Here is a 17,380-nt window from a genome sequence, read left to right as displayed (position 1 = left end):
ACAGAACCAGGTCCATTCATTTAAATGGGAACAGAAAGAGTATTACACAAGTCCTGAGTGTTTCTGCCTGCCTGAAGAACCACCCGGCCCAGATGAGCTCTCAGATACTGATTTGCCTAGGAAGGGATGCTCTCCAGCCACCTCAGCTCAAGGTGGGCCATTTTGGAAGGGAGCTGAATCTTCCAGGGACCTCTGAGAATTAGTGGAGAGGGGCCCAGGGAAATCTTGGTGGTCAGCTGAAACAGAGGAGTCCTACCGGTGTCCTACTGATGCAGACTGCCTCTGCAGCAGACACACAACCGATTCTGAATAAGACACTGAAATGGAAACTTCTTTGTTCCTTTGTCGTAGCGAGAGCCTTACTCTGAATCAGTAAAACTGCACGAAAGACTGATTAATTACAGAGGAATTGAGGGAGCAGCTGGTTAGAAAAGAGTAGCAGACACACAAAAAGTCAAAAGGCTCCTAAAATGGGAATTGCAGGGACTATGGAGATAAAGAGGTAAAGAAAAGAAACAACAATATGGCCTGCGTGTCAGCAGTGTGGGCCCAAAGTGCCCACAGGCCTGAGGGGGGCCTTTGGTATACTTCAAAGAGAGCCAACAAGTGATCAGCACCAACCCCAAACCTCTGCTATTCAGGATTCTGGCGTCTTGGTACGGTATTTGGGATCCTTTTTGTGTATATGTTGTTGGAAAGTAGCAATGTTCTGTAACTATAATTAGTATTTTTTCCCTGTCGTGCAGTGTTTTGAAGTTTGTTTAGTTGCTACATGGGTATTCTTTCTTCTGGCATATTCCAGCCTCCTCTTTTTCATCAGTTTTACACGCATGCATACGTACATAAGAAAAAAATGTTCGTATAAGTCTGAACAAGTGTAGATAGCACTTGATATGAGACTTAAAAGTGAGTAAATACAATGCAGCTACATGCTTTGAAAGTACTAATCTAGCTTTTATGGACCTTGTTTAATTTCATTGTATATTTGTATTGAAAATGTGAGTCAGAATTACTTCTGGGATCTGCTTCGCAATTCAACACTTGCTATTTGATCTTCCTCAGGTTACTTACTCTTTCTGTGCCATAATTTACCTACATCATCATCATAATTGTAATTATAATAATCACCCAGTTCATAAAACGTTACGGGGCTAATTTACAAGTGATATTCATGAGCCGCTCTGAGAAACCCAACAGAGAGATGCCGTAAAAAATATAAAGCATAATTACAATTATTATTTTATTTAAGATGTATGTAGCTTACAAACAGGCCTGATTCAGGGTGCTGCAGCAAGGCAGCAATCTGTGAGCGTGCTCTTGCTACACCGGAGGGCCGCGCTTGCTATGTGTGCTGTCCCAGGTGGGGGTGTTCCTGCTCGGCTCAGAGGTGCTGGGAGACACTAACACGTAAGCAAGGTGCAGCATTCGTATCTGCCATATATTTTACAAGGTAAAGAGCAGCAAGTTTCACCCCACTGGGAACTCATACTGGGAGATGCTTTCTTTCTCCAGAGCCTGAAGCTCCCAGTTCCTTCTGTGGGCTGACTCATTCAGAGCTGCCGTCAGCCAGCTCCAGCACCCATATCCCACTTTGTGTCACCGAGAACTGGGAGCCTAGGGGAAATAATTACGACTCAAGCTACAAGGAAAAGCACATGTGCTTTTTAGAGTTAGCCAGGCGCTCAGCACAGCGAGCGGCCACTGCTGAGGCCAGCCTCTGCCTTTATTGTAGCAGGGGTTTCCAGCAGAGCTCCCTGGGTGTATATCGGATTGCATCAGTTTAAAGATAAACCCATGAGTGGACAGGGTGAAATCTCCTGCCAGACTTATTTAATGATTTGCATTTTTATCGTAACTCAGCTTGTTCTCTAAAATATTTTTTTTATTATTTTTTTTTTTTTAGCAATGTGGTGCATGTACATAAGAAAACACTAACCTTAATGCTGTATGTTCCTACAGATGAGGATGAGGATGATGATAATATTGAGATAGATACTAACGAGGAGGTTCCTGAATGCTCTGTTACTGGAGGTGGAGATGAGCTTACTAACCTAGAAAATGACCTTGATTCAACGGGTAATTTAAATAATGGCTATTTTGTGTATTTTGCATGACTAACACTCCATCATCATAAGTACTGATGTGCTGCTTCTCTCTGTCATAACTTTATTCCTTTGTGCCTTTTCAGGTCTTTTAAACCCTGATGTTTATTCTCTTTGAATATTTTGCATTTACGTTTGGCTAAAATTTAAAATCAGCAACAAACTTATTATTTCCAGTCCTAGCAGATTTAAAGGTCTCTTCCTTTTCGATGGGGAAAGGGCCCCAGGCTAGATCTGTAAAGCTGAGCCACCTGAAATCACCCTGCCTGGCCTGTCCCAGCAGTGTAAGCAGGCCAGAGGAGCAAGAGGTCACATCGGAGAGTACAGCTGCTGCTCTTGCTTGACATCCCAGCCCACGTGCTCTGTGAGCAGGAGCAAATTTGTCTCTGTATAGATTTTGGTATCTCTCCAGCTCCTTCCTGAGGACCAGGGCTTGTATTTATTTGTACCTTGTTGCCTCAGTGGGGACATGGAGTTATAAATTTGAACAGAATTACTTCTATTTACTTTAAAAAGTTCAAGTAATGGTATTTTAATAACACATTTTAAAAGCACTCACACTCTAGTGGAAATGCTCGTGTTATCACATTGCATGCTGGTCAAACAAGAATAAGTCATTGTAGTGGCATTTCCACCTTCAAAAATTGTAATCCAGCAAAACTGGAGTTCAGGTTCCTCTGCAGATGATAAACGTGTCAGAATCCCCCAAGGGAGATGCTTATTTACAAAGGAGCTAGATCTTCAAAGAGGCGCGGTGCTCCTCTGCTCACAGTGAGTTGCAGAGGGAGCTTGTGCTCCGTGTGCCTGCCTGCTGCCAGTGGCACCGGGGCGTGCTGAGGGCCTCTGTGCAGCACGGTCCTGCTTCTGCTCACCGCAAGGTAAATCGAGCTACGGCAGCCCAGAGAATTGTGGCAAGTGCTGGGCAGCATCAGGAAGCAGGGAGTACAAGAGGGAGCTTCTCCCAGCATCTGCTGGCTTGGTTCAGCCTGTGCCAACTGGTCCTAAATGTGTAACCCATGATATATTCAATCAAAGCACTTCAGTTAGTATTTGCTCTCATAAATTAAACCAGCAATGATGTGGATACATCATATTCTTTGCCTTCAGTTGCATTAGGAAGCTAGGCTTTTCTTGAGTGTGGAAGATGTGTCATGTCCTTTGATTTTTTTTTTGAGCATTTCCAAACACATAAGAGAATATGTTTAGTGTTTCCAGCATTTGACTTAAGCTGATTTAGAGTAGAACCCTGTCAAATGATTTTCCAATAAATATTGGTTCATTTTAGGAGAAATACAAAATCAGTAAATGAATATTCCTGTCATTTAGCCCCAGTGACTTGCCAACATTTTATTTCCGTGGCCCTTTTTTTTCTTGAGAGATGCCTTTCTCAGGGATGCAAAACACTACTGAACACTTCATCTCTACCATGGGAAGATGTTCTGGAAAATAAGCTGGGACATGATTTTGCAGGTCGATGTGCTTGTTAGCCAGAAGGACAAGCAGCGTTGTTCAAATGAGTAAGGAAGAGGGAGAGCTATGACACAGAAAGCAGCCTAATGCTGTGATAGAAATCAGTGTACACAGATTTTGGTGGAATTCTGCCAATTCATACCAGGTTCTAACGAAGGTTGAGTCCCCTGGGAGCATCTGAATGCAAAACTGTAAGGGACATGTCACATTTGGAATCATTATTGACTGTGTTAATTAATTTGTCCCCTGCTGAACCTTAGTCCCTCCTGTCTATCTCAAGAAAACTTTTTTTTTTTTTTAACTGCAGGTTGTTGGTTTGAAATATTGCATCTGTCTGTTTGTTAGCACAGCCACCATATGCGGCTCTGAATGTATCTGATAAAATGTGAACCTCTTATATCATAGTTATTACACGATGTTTATGCATAAACCCGCAAGGCTGAGCGTGTCCTTACATGTGAGCCTCTATTAAGGACACCCTGACTGGGTGTGCCAGAGGAAAGGGAAACTGTCCTCCGTCATAGCCCAGCCCATTGCTGCTGGAGGCAGGCATCGGTTGATTGCTGGCATGCCAAAAATATTTGGGCTGAGACGAATCAGAGGGCTCCAAACCTTGGAAGGAGCCCTGTGGCAAAGCAGCCATGGCTCCACTTCCCACAGCAGCCAGAAGTCACCAGCACGTGGGACAAAACCGGGGCTCTGCCTGTAGCAAAGCAGAGCAAGAGCTGCTTTTATCGTGCTCGACCCCAGGCCCAGGTGCATGCTGAGTGTCCTCAGGTGATGCTGCATCTGCTCCATCTCAGGAGCAGTTTCTGCCCCTCTCAGCTCTCTGCCTCCCTGCCCAGGGCTGGCTCGCAGATCTGTGCCGTGGTGTGTTATTAACATCTCTCTCGTCATTACGTGTGTGTGTGTGTGTGCTTGGGTGTGTTACACGCTGCCCTCAGCGTTCACATATAACACTGAGCACTGTCAGGAGGTAAAATTCTCCATTCTATTATTTATTCGGGCTCCGGTCCAAGTTCCTAAAACTGATGGAAAGCAAATTGTGGGCTCCAGCACGCTTTGGATCTGTCCCTTCGATGCAGTCGTGACGTGTTTTACAGCTCTCCTGGCTTCGACGTCCTCTATAAATCACAGTTAAAATATTACTAGAAAGCTGACTCTTTTGATACTGCAATTTTAACACAGAGGAGCTGTGCCAAGGAGCCTTAGGATGAATTAGTAGTTCATAAACTCGAGGGGTTATCAGTACTTACAATATGTGATAAATTGTTATGTGTCATCGGAAAATAAATGGCTCTTTAAGTGTGTTTTTGTACCAAAGTATAGGTATGAACAGGTTGGGAGTAACTTCACATAAACATTGTCTGGTTTCTGTGTGTTTCATCTCCTCTCTTTATGCTGCACATACTTGTTTAGCTGAGTGCTGTGTGTTTGTTTAACGTGTTTTTAAAGAAAATTCAGGAAATATCTGGGTATGTAACGTGTTCCACTAGTCTATGCCAATCTGAATCACGAAAAAAAAAATGATTCCCCTTCTAGTTTTTAGTTCAAAATGGTAGCAAAGTGGATGAAATCTACCTTTTAGATTGATACATTGTTGTGCCGACTCTGCATTTAAATGCATCTCACTCTGTTGTATGTGGTATTTGCATATTTAGCAGAACAAAACAGTAAGTTGGTGGATTTGAAGCTGAAGAAGCTCCTAGAAGCTCAGCCACAGGTGGCAAATTCACTCTCCAGTGCTGCTCAGAAAGCTGTAACTGATAGCTCAGAGCAAGACATTAAGGTAAGTTTTGATTAACGCTTTTGTCTCAGTACCTGTGTGTTCTGATTTCTGTTTTGTACTTCGTGATGAGGAAAATGATTTCTTACCAAATCCTTCACAGCAAGAAACGCAGAAAATCTTCACGGCGGTGCGCTCGCATCGTTTGCCATGCACTGGGGTTTTCTTTTCTGTTGATTAATCAACGCATTTTCCTCTTTCTTTGGGTCTCGATACTTGTAATTGGCATAGCAATAAGAGCCATAAGAAGCGTCTCCAAACGTGTACTGCTCAGGTTGTCACTTAAATCAGAAGTGCAGCACGGGCTGTATCCTGCACCCGGTGCAGCCAGCGGTGAGGCTCTCCCGGACTTCAACGGGAGCAGACTTGGACTCAGTGATTTTCTTCTCTTCCCAGCCTGACCCCCTCTTTTCTTCTCCTTTAAAACTAAGCCGCGTTACATTTTAAAGGCATACATACTTGGATACTTGACAACGAGTGCTTCTGAGGGGAAAAAAAAGAAACCAGTGTGCGGTTGTTCTGCCTGTTCTTAATGTTCGCCACTTCAGCGTAAAGCACACACCAATCAATTTTCCATTTCGTTTTCTTAATTAGCCCCCTTGTGTTCTTACTATTATTATCCAAAAAAAAAAAAAAAAAAAAGGGGGCCGTGTATGTCATTAATATCCCTATGGCTCTGGGGCACTTCCAGTTGGGTATAACTTTTCACCCACCTGCAGTCTGTGGGGAAAGCACTGCTGACTGAAAGGATTTCCTTCCCCAGATACAGAGATGCTTTGAAGTCCCAAAACAATGACTTTCATTGCTTTTCCCTTACACTGTCGGTTCCTATAAATTGGTGATGAAAGTGTGTGGCAGCAGCAGAGGACTTTCGGTCTCTATCTTTGAACAAAAGGAAGCCTGGATCAAGTCTGATTTTTGCGTTCAATTTAGCTTTCTGCAGTGGATTTAATGCAAAATGAAGCTGGCCCAAGAATAATACAATGGATTGAAAAGGCTAACTGAATTAGTGGGCTTAGAGGAATACATTTGTAAAGTGGCAGAAGTCCCTAGTCATAAAAAGGTTTCTTAAAATGGGATTTACTGGCTAATCACACTGATATTTTAGCATGTTGCCAGGCCTAAAAAATTAGTCATGTTTGTTTATTTTGGTAAAGACTCTAGTTTAGACTGTCAGCTGGTAGTGTGCTGTGAACAGCAAAGCACCTTGCATTTAACCAGCACCATAACCACCCGCTCCGTGCAGCTGAAAAACCCCTGTGTGAGAGGAGCGACACTTTTCTAAAGCTTTAATTCCACAAACGATGCCGGGGCCACCTCCACCAGGGTAATGTGCCACCACGCAACCTGAGGGAAATGGTGTTTCTCCCCGTAAAAAGCTCCTGCGAAGGGCTTGGGGTTTTTTTAAGGTGCCCCCACAAAAGGTGCGACTTAACAGTTTATCTCCGCGGCCGGCGTTTTAACCAAGAGTTTTGCAAGCGGCTTTCTGAGGAATATATGGTGTCCATCTGTTCTCGGGGAGCTCCCGGCATTGAGTCGGATTTGTTTTTTAATAAAATGCAGTTTACACGTTTATAAATGAGGCATTCTGTGTTTGTGGAAAAGGATAAACTGTTACCTTCCCTGGAGGATTGTGTATCCCCGGCCTCCTTGAGGCTAGAGAATAGGCCATTGGAGAACTCCCTCATTACTGATTGTCTCAATGCAGAGGAAGGGCAAAGTCTTGGTAGCTTTTGATAACCAGTTTCAGCATTCAGCAGGCTTAGCTATTAGTCATGCATCTTAGCCTTTCCCTATTTACTTTCAAAACACTTAATAAAAATAATAAAAGATTAGGTATAAAATGAAATATTTGTTTGGTACACAGCACCTCGGTATCTGCAGCTTCCACACACCGCAGTGGTTCAGTCTTCTGGGATATTTCGCGTCGATAGAACCATTTGAATTTGTTACCAGTATTAACATAGGAAGCCCTGGAAAAAGATAATTGTAGTTTCCTTCGCTGTAAAAGGCTTACTTACAAATCTGGCTTTGGAAAGTTATAGCTGATGAAACGCAGTTCAGCGGGGTAGTATTATAATCCTACCTTTTAGCCTTCATCCAGCATTAGTGGTTTATCTCAATGGGCATAAAATAAGAAACTAGTTCTCCTTGTCATACAAGGCTGGGGGACTGCACAAAACGAGCCCATTCTCTGCCGGGCAGCACCGAGGCAGCAGGGAGGGAGGCGAAAGGCACCGCACGGCGGCACGGTGGCGGTCGGGGCATGCACACCGCTGCTTGGCAGCAGCAAGCACAACGCTCGACAAATCAAAGTTGCAAAGGAGAGAGATTTTCGTTGAAAATCTGCCTCGCTGACAAACGCCAGGCACCGCCGGTAAACGCGTGGGCCTGCGTGAGGGTGCCCAGATAGCAAAAAGCCAATCGTTGCCACCACGCATTAAACAAAAAAAAGGAGAAGTTAATCACTCTTCTCCTTTTTTTTTTTTTTTTCTTTCCCCTGCAGCCGATACTTTCATCCTCTATAAACTGCAGTCCGAGTTGGGAAATCCTCTTTGCAAAAACCTGCATTGTGTTCCCCCACCGAAACATACCTTCCGAATTTGTGTCTTCACGTTTCTAAACAAAAGAAACTGTTGTGTGCCTTGTTTTTCTAGCAGAATGGAACAGAGGAGCATCGTGCTGAGCGATTACAAAAAGCAACAGAACGTTTTAGAAATCCTGTTGTGTTCAGCAAGGACTCCACCGTCAGAAAAACTCAGCTCCAGTCTTTCAGTCAATACGTGGAGAGCAGACCAGGTAGGAGAAAAATATAAAACATGTTTTCCCATCTTATGATTTAATAATATTTAACAATAAATATATTAAAACCCGATAATGTAAGTCCCCATTTCAATACATAAATATCAAGCTTTATAATAATTTTACATGTCTTTCCCCTTTTTTCAAGAGATGAAAAGGCAGAGATCAATACAGGAAGATACAAAGAGAGGAAATGAGGAGAAGGCTGCGATAACTGAGACTCAGAGGAAGCCATCAGAAGATGAAGTGCTTAATGTATATTAATTTTTTGTCTGGTTTCATGATTGCTGATAATTCCAAACTGTATGTGGAAATAGTGCCTTTATTTGTTAAAATGAGATGTTAGGTTTTTTTAGATGTCAATCTCCAGTGCATTCAAAGCAGAGTGAGAGGGGTGCACTGTTGAATTAGTCTGCAGTGTGGTGATAATTGTCAGATAAAAAAAATGAATTTTTCAGAGTTCCACAGCCCCAGCTTCCTTGAGACATTTCCATCAGGGCACTTCCCATAAAGAGATTCCAGTATTGATCTACCGGGAGGATTTTAATTATTACAATAGCAGATACCGCAGAGCTGCAGTTAGAGGGAAGAGTCACATGAGACCTGCTAGAATTTCTCAGCCAACCCATTTTGTTGGCTTGGGTTAATGGGTGTTCAACCTTTCCATTATCCAGATCAGCCGTGAATTACTAGCTGAATGATGTTTGCATTAATATAATATATATGGTAATTTCTTCACTTAATTAACGGGGAGGTTCAGCTCAGTAGGGGTATGGGCTGATCATGTGTAAAATTGATTTGTGAGGGAAATATTTGATAGACCGCAGGGAGAAAGCTGGTTTTGATGGACAGCTGTGGGACAGAAGCAGGAAGAACAAGTTTTACCCTGATTTTTTTTTTTATTTTTTTTTGTCTGAAAACACAACACAGCCTTTGATGGTGGTCGTTTGGTGCTCTCCACAATTTATCTAAATACGTTTGTAGTTTTTGCTCAAGCAGGCTGGAGCTGAGTAGAGGTTTCTTACCACTGCTTCATCTACCCTAAAACATCCAACTTTTTACGAACCCAACAGTTATTTTTAGCACAGTTGTACTTTTGCAGAGCTGAAAAGCTCTGGCACAGTAAGTTCGCATTATATATGCAGATGATACACATGAACTCTGGGGATATTTCAGCCTGACACAGCATTTCTTTTCATCTTCTAATAACAATTGTTAACAATTATGCATGCTGACATTAGGGAAGTTTTCATACTATTTTCAATTAATTATAGTTGATGAAAGGCAATATATTGCACATCACCTCAACTCTGTGCACTAATTTTTTTTTTTTTCCTTCAGGGACTACTCTCAGGTAGTTCTGCTGTCGATTTTCTGGCTGTATGTCAGGTAGAAAAAGGTTTCCATTAGAGCTGATACTACTGGCTGTTATGTAGGAAGAAAAGGATTATTGGGGACATAACACCTATTAAATTCACATCCCCTTAATTTTAAACTTCTGGGCTCATTACTGGTCTGGGAGTTCAGCCATTCCCTTAACCCTCACTTTGATTATGTCTTTATTTGAAATCATATGCTGGCAGGATTATTATTATTATTATACCTGTCACTGGAATACGAAGCTGAATTGACCATTTCAGACACATTTACAGGAGAACAATTGAAAATGTTCGGTGAAAGTATCTGCAGCTCTTACACAGCAACAAGTTAGCCTCCAGTAGGGAGATAAGTCTCAAAAAAAAAAAATTTTTTTTTTCAGTTCTCAAGGAGCAGTGATCTTACTTGCATCCTTTATAGAGTACAAATAAAACATGAAGTCCTGTTGCCATTTTTTTCCCATCTTAAACCATCTCCAAGGCTCCATGGCACAGTTTGGGAGGGCTGCTCAGGACTGCAAGGAGGTGGAAGGGGTTCCTCAGAAGGAGTCATATTTTGTTCCCAACTTCTTCTGAACAAACCTGCTTCGGGAATGGCTGTTTGCTATTGAATGTATCCTGTGATAACCCAGCACAGGTGGGTAGAAGTTGTTGAGCCACATGCGAAGAAGTTTGAGGTATTGGAGGACTGTTCTCCTGCTCCCAATGGGAAAGCCAAACAGTTCGTTGGCTGCTTGTTGGAAGTATTTGGAGAGGTTTGTGGTCATCTGCAGGGCAGCACCGAGACCTCATGGGGCACAAGGGGCAAGCTTGACTCGTTAGCATTTCCATGACTTTCTCAGGAAGGAGAGAGCTCAGTTTGATTTCTCTAACACTGGTGCCAGGGTCTTGGTGTGGTGCAGCAGGGCAGAACAGGTCAGTCCCCGTGCACCTGGGAGCCTGCACCAGGCGGCTTGTCACTGCTGCCCAGGATAAGAATCACAGTTAAGGTAATTAGCAGTATTTTTCCAGATCACTGTGTAGCAGGGCAATTGCCTGCAGTAGGGGAAACCCAGAGAGGCATTACAGCCTCGTCTGTTGAAAGACATCATTACAGTTGACCCAGAGGAGCTAAACAAGCTAGGGAGCTTGGTTTGGGTTTGGTTTTAATCTCCAAAGCCCACGTTTAAATTGTCATTAGAGACTCTTGCGGTAGTTCTTCTAGCCCCTAAAGTTAGGGTTTTAAAACTGAATAAGAAATGAAATGGCACATTAAATAGCGCTTTATTTGGATTACGTTTCCTTTCATTATGCTTTTCTACAGCTGTTTTTATGTACTTTGAAATTCATATAATTTGTTTCTACAAGTCAGCCAGGTAGTTAAAAACTGCAAAATCAAATGTTCCTTACAGGAAAAAGTGGGATGTTTTAATAAACAAATGAGGACATTTGGCAAAATTGTAAAGTTTATGAAATGTAAGTGTTAGCTTTTTGGTAGCAAGCATGATATTTGGTTGTTTAGGTAAGTGCCTTACTAAGTGTTTGTGGAAAGGAAAAATGCAACTTACAAGTGATGTTTTTTCTTCTTGTTTGTTCTCTTTAACAGAAAGGGTTCAAAGACACCAGTCAGTATGTTGTAGGAGAATTGGCAGCACTAGAGAATGAGCAAAAGCAAATTGACACCCGTGCCGCGCTGGTGGAGAAGCGCCTTCGCTATCTCATGGACACAGGTACGGTGCCCAATTACACTGTAAACAGTTTTGGCAAATTGAGCGTTCACAAACTCTTATAGAGTTTTGGAAGTGTGAATCTTTGAAGCCTGAATGTTCAGCAAAACTGCCTTGAAAATAAAAAGGCTGCGATTTGCAGCCACCTCTCTGGGCCCTGGTGATAAGAGTGCCTTCATGGGAAGTGATAACTTGCCCTGATACCGTGTGAGCCAGCACTATTGAACAGTGTGCTCATCCATGCAGAGTTGGAATACACATCTGTGCCTCATTGATATGCCACTGCTTAAAAAAAAAAAAAAAAAGAAAAAAGAAAAAAAAAAAGTAAGATCTTCACTGTTCTACTTATTCAGTGGGAAAAAAAAGATTTGGCCAGCTAAAGCCATGTACTGCATGAAACAGCACAGTACGTGGGGGAAGGCTCCATTGACTAGATCACTGAAATTTGAGAATACTATCTGGTTACTGATGCTCCACAATTATTTTATTTATTTATTTATTTTGGGGAGAGCACGTCTTAAAAAGTCTGTACTGCTTGGTTTTACGGGTGCAGCTGAAAAGATTAAAATATAGGGGTGATTTTTTTTTTTGTTAAAATGTGATGGTTTTGACTTCTGTGATGCACGTTACACGGATATTATTAAGTGCTGATGGTCATCAGGAATGGAGGGGTAGGCAGCATCAGTTTGAAACAAATGGTGCTTTGATGTTTCAAAAATGAATAATATCATAGGTCCAAAAAGTGTTCTTCCTGTCCCTTGGGGAAAAAGTTAGTTGGTGCAAATTACTTTGTGGTTAGATTGTCTTAAAAAGTTACGTGTGTCTGATGGTATAAACTTGAAGCCTACGTCTCACTGATATAACAGATTTTAAAGTAGATTTGAATCCAGTGATGAGTTTTGAAATGCAGATGAATAGACCTTGTTTAAAGTTCAGTGTTTTGAAATGAGCTTGTGACACACATCCAAATATTACAGTGTTTTTTAACTCTGTCATATGCTCAGGTGGTTTGGCTTTTTAAAATCATTTTGAAAATAAAAATGTCCGAATTTCCTTCTTGGATGGATGCATGCTTAGAAGAACTTTTACCTGTTAGAGTTTTGGAAGTACTTTTTCAAATGCATCGCATGACTTTTAGATACTCAGCTGATGAAAATACATATATGTATCATCCTGAACTTTCGTGCGTACTTTGTTGTGTCTGTGAAACGTGTGTTCTGCACAAAGGAACTCCTGTGGCATTTCAGAAGTCGTATGTGAACCCCGAACACTACCTCTAGGTATATATGGAGTTGTCAGCACTGTATACCTGGGGGGTTTTAAAAATCTGATATCATGGTATTGATTATGTTGTCTATTCCATTTTAAAAGGAATTTCTCATATTTGTTATGCTTCTGGGTTTCCTGTGTTTTGAAGAATGACATAAATGGCTTTATTCTTCATGTCAGACGTGCAGCAAGATGGCAGTGCTTCTTTTACGTCTTCTGCAGAAAATGGGGTGTCTAGCACACAGCTAGAGTGGCTTGTACAGCATGGCTGTAAGGGCTGTAACAGGAATACTAATGGATACCCATCACTGCTTTTACTGGGGATGAGGGAACAAGTGGTGCAGCCCTCATAGAGAAGTTAGTTTTATGTTCTTGATCATTTCCTGAGGATTTAACTTAAAATAAATGCTATGACAAGCCCTTGATAAAAATCCCATTTACGTTCTCAGCTCAAAGACACAGTTTAGGAAAAAACTTATGAAACGTGGAGTTTCTTACTTATAGTTAACTTTATTGCCTCGAAGGCAAGGATTCTCCAACTTTTCCAACTAGGGATCACATGTTAACAGAGAGACTATCTTGTGTACCACCTCCCCTGCCAATCAATATCCCATTTGTCATCAGACACTATCCCTGTGGCAGCAACTGCAATTGCTTACATGGAAAAGTAGTATTAGGAGGTAGGTTGTTTTTTTCTTTAACAGTCTAATGTGATACGGCCTTGGCAATAGGAAAAAAAAAAACAAAAAACTGAGCATCTTTTTGCTGTGCCTTTCAAATGCTGTTGTGTCAGCTCTGCTCCTTTGTCCCATGTGCAATCCCCTTCCTCTGGCTCCTTGTCTGGCTCGTTTCCCTGCAGGTTTCTCTCCCACCTGCTCTGGTACCTACTGGAGTTGCTTCAGAGGATCGTCTGTGTCTCATCTCATCAGTGGGTCTGTTTGTCAGGATGGCACTTGGTCTTCCTCCCTACCTCTCTTTAGGAAGTAAATCCTAACACAGACAAATAACAGCTTGTGCTTCTGCCTCAGTCCCAGCTTCTTCCATAAAGGTCTGAGCTTCTTCCCCCAAGTGTCTGTCTGTCAGACAGAGAAACCTGGAAACAAAAAGGGTGAGTCAACACCGTGCGACCTGCCAGCTCACCACAGACCACGAAATGGTTTGTAAAGCGAAGTTTGCAGAAGAAATAACTGCAGGCTGATAGCTAGAAAAGCCCTGAAGGGCTGGCGATGATGATCTTGGGGTTTTGCAAATGCTCCCCTAGGTGTTGGTGCATACCAGAAAGATGAGAAACAAGAAATGCTGGCAGCTCTCAGAGCTGTAATGAAAAGTCTTGATATTTGTTTTTTATTTTTTTTTCCTGAAAATGCAAGCTTTAAGAACCAGGAGGTCATATGGCCCTCTGTAGCTTAAAGGTCCTGGAAACAGACCATAAAGGAGAAGAACCACAGATGAATTGGATGTGTATTTAAAATACTCCTTTAGGCAAATCTCTTCCTTGATGTTGTACTGCTCGGGGGTGTAACACTGGAAAGCCTTGGGCAAGTAGGAGTCTCTGCTGGCCTTATTCAACAGGTGAAGCAGGTGCTGCGTTTGTATCACTGTATGGAGAAGGCCTAGTGCTGAATTGCCCCCAAAATGTTTGCAGGATCTTGTTTCCCTATTGGTGTATGCGTGCGTTTTGTACTGTGATTTCCAGCTTTGTCTCCGTGTGCACCAAAAGCACACAAAGTCCAAAGCAGCACAGGACTGGGAGACTCACCTCACGGATTAATCATTGCCTTGAAATTAAATTGAAGGAGGAGGTGAGCATGGTTTGTTTGTCCCCGTTGTGTCTGCTGGGGCCTGGACCATCCTTTCCTTTTCCACTGTGCTTGGCCGTGTTCTTGATGAGACTTGTACTGGGAAGAAAGCTCTCTCCCTTCCTTCTCATCCTCCTCCAGCCCAAAACTGGGGGTGGTTCTTTTCCAGTGGGGAGACTGTTTGCCACCTGGCAGCTCTTCATTCTCCGAGTTTGATTCCTTTTTGTTGCTCGGCCAGGAGGGATTGTTCCAGGCTGCAGCTTGAATCTCTCTTCTGGCTACATCCATTTGACCGAAGAGACTTTGTCTTCTGCTCCCATCCATCAAGGCATTAAAGCAGATGGGAATTTCCTTACTATGGACTAGGAGGAAGACCAGAAACATGCAGTAGCTACCCCTTGGACGATGCAGGCTTTGGGAAACGTGGAAGAATCCATAGTTTCTACCCAAAGGGAACCAGCTGTGAGTATAGACAATGGTTCTTGGTTAAATTCCAGCCCGTGGCAGTGGCTGACTCAGTTAGGCATGCCACTTTCTAGAGAAAGTTTCGGGCACTTAGAATTGCAAATAAAAGTTTGAAAATGCCCCCCTAGCTTTGCTGACACACCAGGGGCTGCAGATAGCTGCAAGGAGGGGATCCTGGAGGTTCTTCGTGCCCCGCTGCCTCCTGACCAGGAGGAGAGGAGCCTCTGGCACAGTCCAATCCGATCCAGTCCATTGCAGAGGTGTCCCTTCCACTGCTGTCTTCTGTGCAGGATTAGGAAAAGAGAAATATAACGGAAACAGGCTCGTAGAAAATGAGCCCAGGTCCTCATTGCGCGTGCATTGCCATTTTCTGGCCCTGCAGACAGCTTTTTGGCTGGGGAGCTGAGTTTCTGGCCCCCGGCCAGAGGGGAGCTGCTATTTTCAAAGTTCGTCAGCCAGGCAAAGAGTTTGGATCTAGCTGAAGCTTTGCATTTCCAGCGCCAGCTGCTCCTGATTTGACTAGAAACACTTTTCCTAAGATGTGTGAAAAAATAAAAGTTATTAAAATTACCGGCTTGCTGATTTCCATTTGAATCTGAATAGTCACACTCTTCTTAATATCCTGTAATTTATGTCGCTGGTGCTGTACCTCAGCCCTTGGTCTTTGCGCTTAAAATGAAAATGTAATCTCACCTTGTTCCAGGGAGATGGAGTCTGCTGGTACATCGCAAAACCGGGAGGGCAATCAGTGTTTCAGTGTCTTGAACTCGGTCGAATAAGCCCGTGGCACGTTTGCTCTCACCGTCTGGAGGCAAGTCGGAGTTAGGTGCCTAGCAGGGGGGTTTGCAGCACACACCGTACGAAATTCAGCGGGTTCAGAGGAAACGCAGCACAGAGGTTAAAGGAAGAGGAGGAAGTTGTGTGGTTGAGTATAAAAATGGCAATTTAATAGCATTGATTTCCCTTCTTGCTCTATTATAATGGCTTGACACCAAATGATGACAGGGGTAGGATTATCTTGCTTTCTTCGGGATTGTGCTTCCCCATGTTGTGCCGAACCTGTTATGGACAAAATAGTTTTGTCTCTACTTCGGTGACAGCGTCTTTCTCCATTGTGAATTCTTCTGTCATTGTATTTCGAGGTGTCTGTCATCTTGATATCGAAGTGCCAATTAAAACGCAGAGTTATCGCATAATACAATTAAAATAAAAAACAAAGAAGCCCAGTTTACAAATCTCTAATCTAAAGTTAGCTCTTTTTCGGTCACTATTTCTTCACTAATTACAAAAACAACCGTTTTAAAAAAAATTGCAGCTATCAGATATTTTGTTATCTGACCACAGGGTATGAAGTGTTTTTAATTGTTTTTCTGATTAGCTACAAGCTCCCAAATTCAAGTAGAAGCATATTTGTGTTTTCTGTATGAGATCCTCTACCTTAGCAGTGGCTGAGCACGTTTGTGGTACCGTATAAGGATTAATGAAATAAAAAAAAAAACACCCTCTGCTGCTGCTGATTGACCACTGATGGTAAATGTAATTGAATTAGCAGTGCACTAAAATAAATGTAGACAAAATAAATATAGACAAGAAAATCTGGTGAAAGCTTCTGTAATGTTTTAGATTAATAGGCATACAGAATTCTTCACATTTTTTATTACGTTGTCCCTAGATGAATTCAAAGTAATTGGGGTGGTTAATTTTATTTACACAGAGCCGTTCACAGCGCATTAAATAATAGAGATAATTGAACAAGAATTGTCAAGTGTGTACTGATATCAGACATATTACAGAAGGGAATGTGCATAAAACTTCATTTCTATGCAGCCATTGTTTATGGTAATTAAGTACACAGATTTATCCCTTGGTTGCCTTCCAAGCTTATGGCAACTGCTATTGTTGTGCTCCATTAATATGTAATCAGGAAATAGTTTAATTTTCTAATCTGCAGTTTGAGAATTCACTTTCTAACAACTCTTAATTACTGCATTGCCCTAATGATGCTCATGGTTAGGAAAACTGAACCAATAAACTCCGTGGAAGAAGCCAGAGGGGATTATACTTCCAGAGGTGGTGCTTACTTAATAAACTTGTTATGCCTTCACCAGAGGGAGCTCAGTGTCCTTCAAAAGCATCTAATTTTATATTTCCGAGTTGTACGTACCCATGGTGTGAAGAGTTAACCTACGGTGTGCGCTGGGGGTGGCTGTAAACGTGAGTCACTAGAGAAGCAGATAAGCGATGCTATCACCATTTTGGTATTTTTCCGACTGTATACTAATTGTAGAGTTTAATTGCATGGGAAATAATGCAGGTGGTTCAGTCTATTGTTTTAAATCGTCCTCATGGGTTTATTTTTGTCGAGTTTGTTTTCTTTCATTAGCCACATTAACTAAACACCGTATCGGAAGATCTTTCACGCAAAGATAAGCTCTGAATATTGACACTTATCTTATGGTTGCTGTCTTCAGGGTGAATCTTAAACAGCAAAAGGTTTTTAAAATTGTTTCCTTTCTCCACTGGCCCATCATGCATAGGATTGCCATTTCCTGACTGCTGTTTCACCTAGCGCAGGTCCGATGAGAGCACCGCAGTTACTTAGGGT

At 42.3% G+C, this 17,380-nt stretch overlaps 1 protein-coding gene across 9 annotated transcripts in view; it reads left to right on the top strand.

The window, feature by feature from the left end:
- EHBP1 (EH domain binding protein 1) overlaps positions 1–17,380 on the top strand; it is a 206,090-nt gene that overhangs the window by 160,188 nt on the left and 28,522 nt on the right. For 3 of the 9 annotated variants that reach the window (XM_038176016.2, XM_038176019.2, XM_072035326.1), the window contains 5 exons: positions 1,960–2,076; positions 5,237–5,361; positions 8,019–8,157; positions 8,309–8,415; positions 11,122–11,245. In XM_038176016.2, the coding sequence (XP_038031944.1) occupies positions 1,960–2,076; positions 5,237–5,361; positions 8,019–8,157; positions 8,309–8,415; positions 11,122–11,245 (612 nt within the window). Of the gene's footprint in view, positions 1–1,959; positions 2,077–5,233; positions 5,362–8,015; positions 8,158–8,308; positions 8,416–11,121; positions 11,246–17,380 lie in introns of all 9 variants that reach the window. The other 6 variants (XM_038176013.2, XM_038176018.2, XM_038176017.2 and 3 more) reach the window with 2 other exon arrangements.

Source organism: Anas platyrhynchos, chromosome 3, assembly GCF_047663525.1.
Source record: "Anas platyrhynchos isolate ZD024472 breed Pekin duck chromosome 3, IASCAAS_PekinDuck_T2T, whole genome shotgun sequence".
Classification (NCBI taxonomy): Eukaryota; Metazoa; Chordata; class Aves; order Anseriformes; family Anatidae; genus Anas; species Anas platyrhynchos.
Note: the sequence above shows the minus strand (reverse complement) of the source record. Positions and strands in the feature narration are given on the sequence as shown.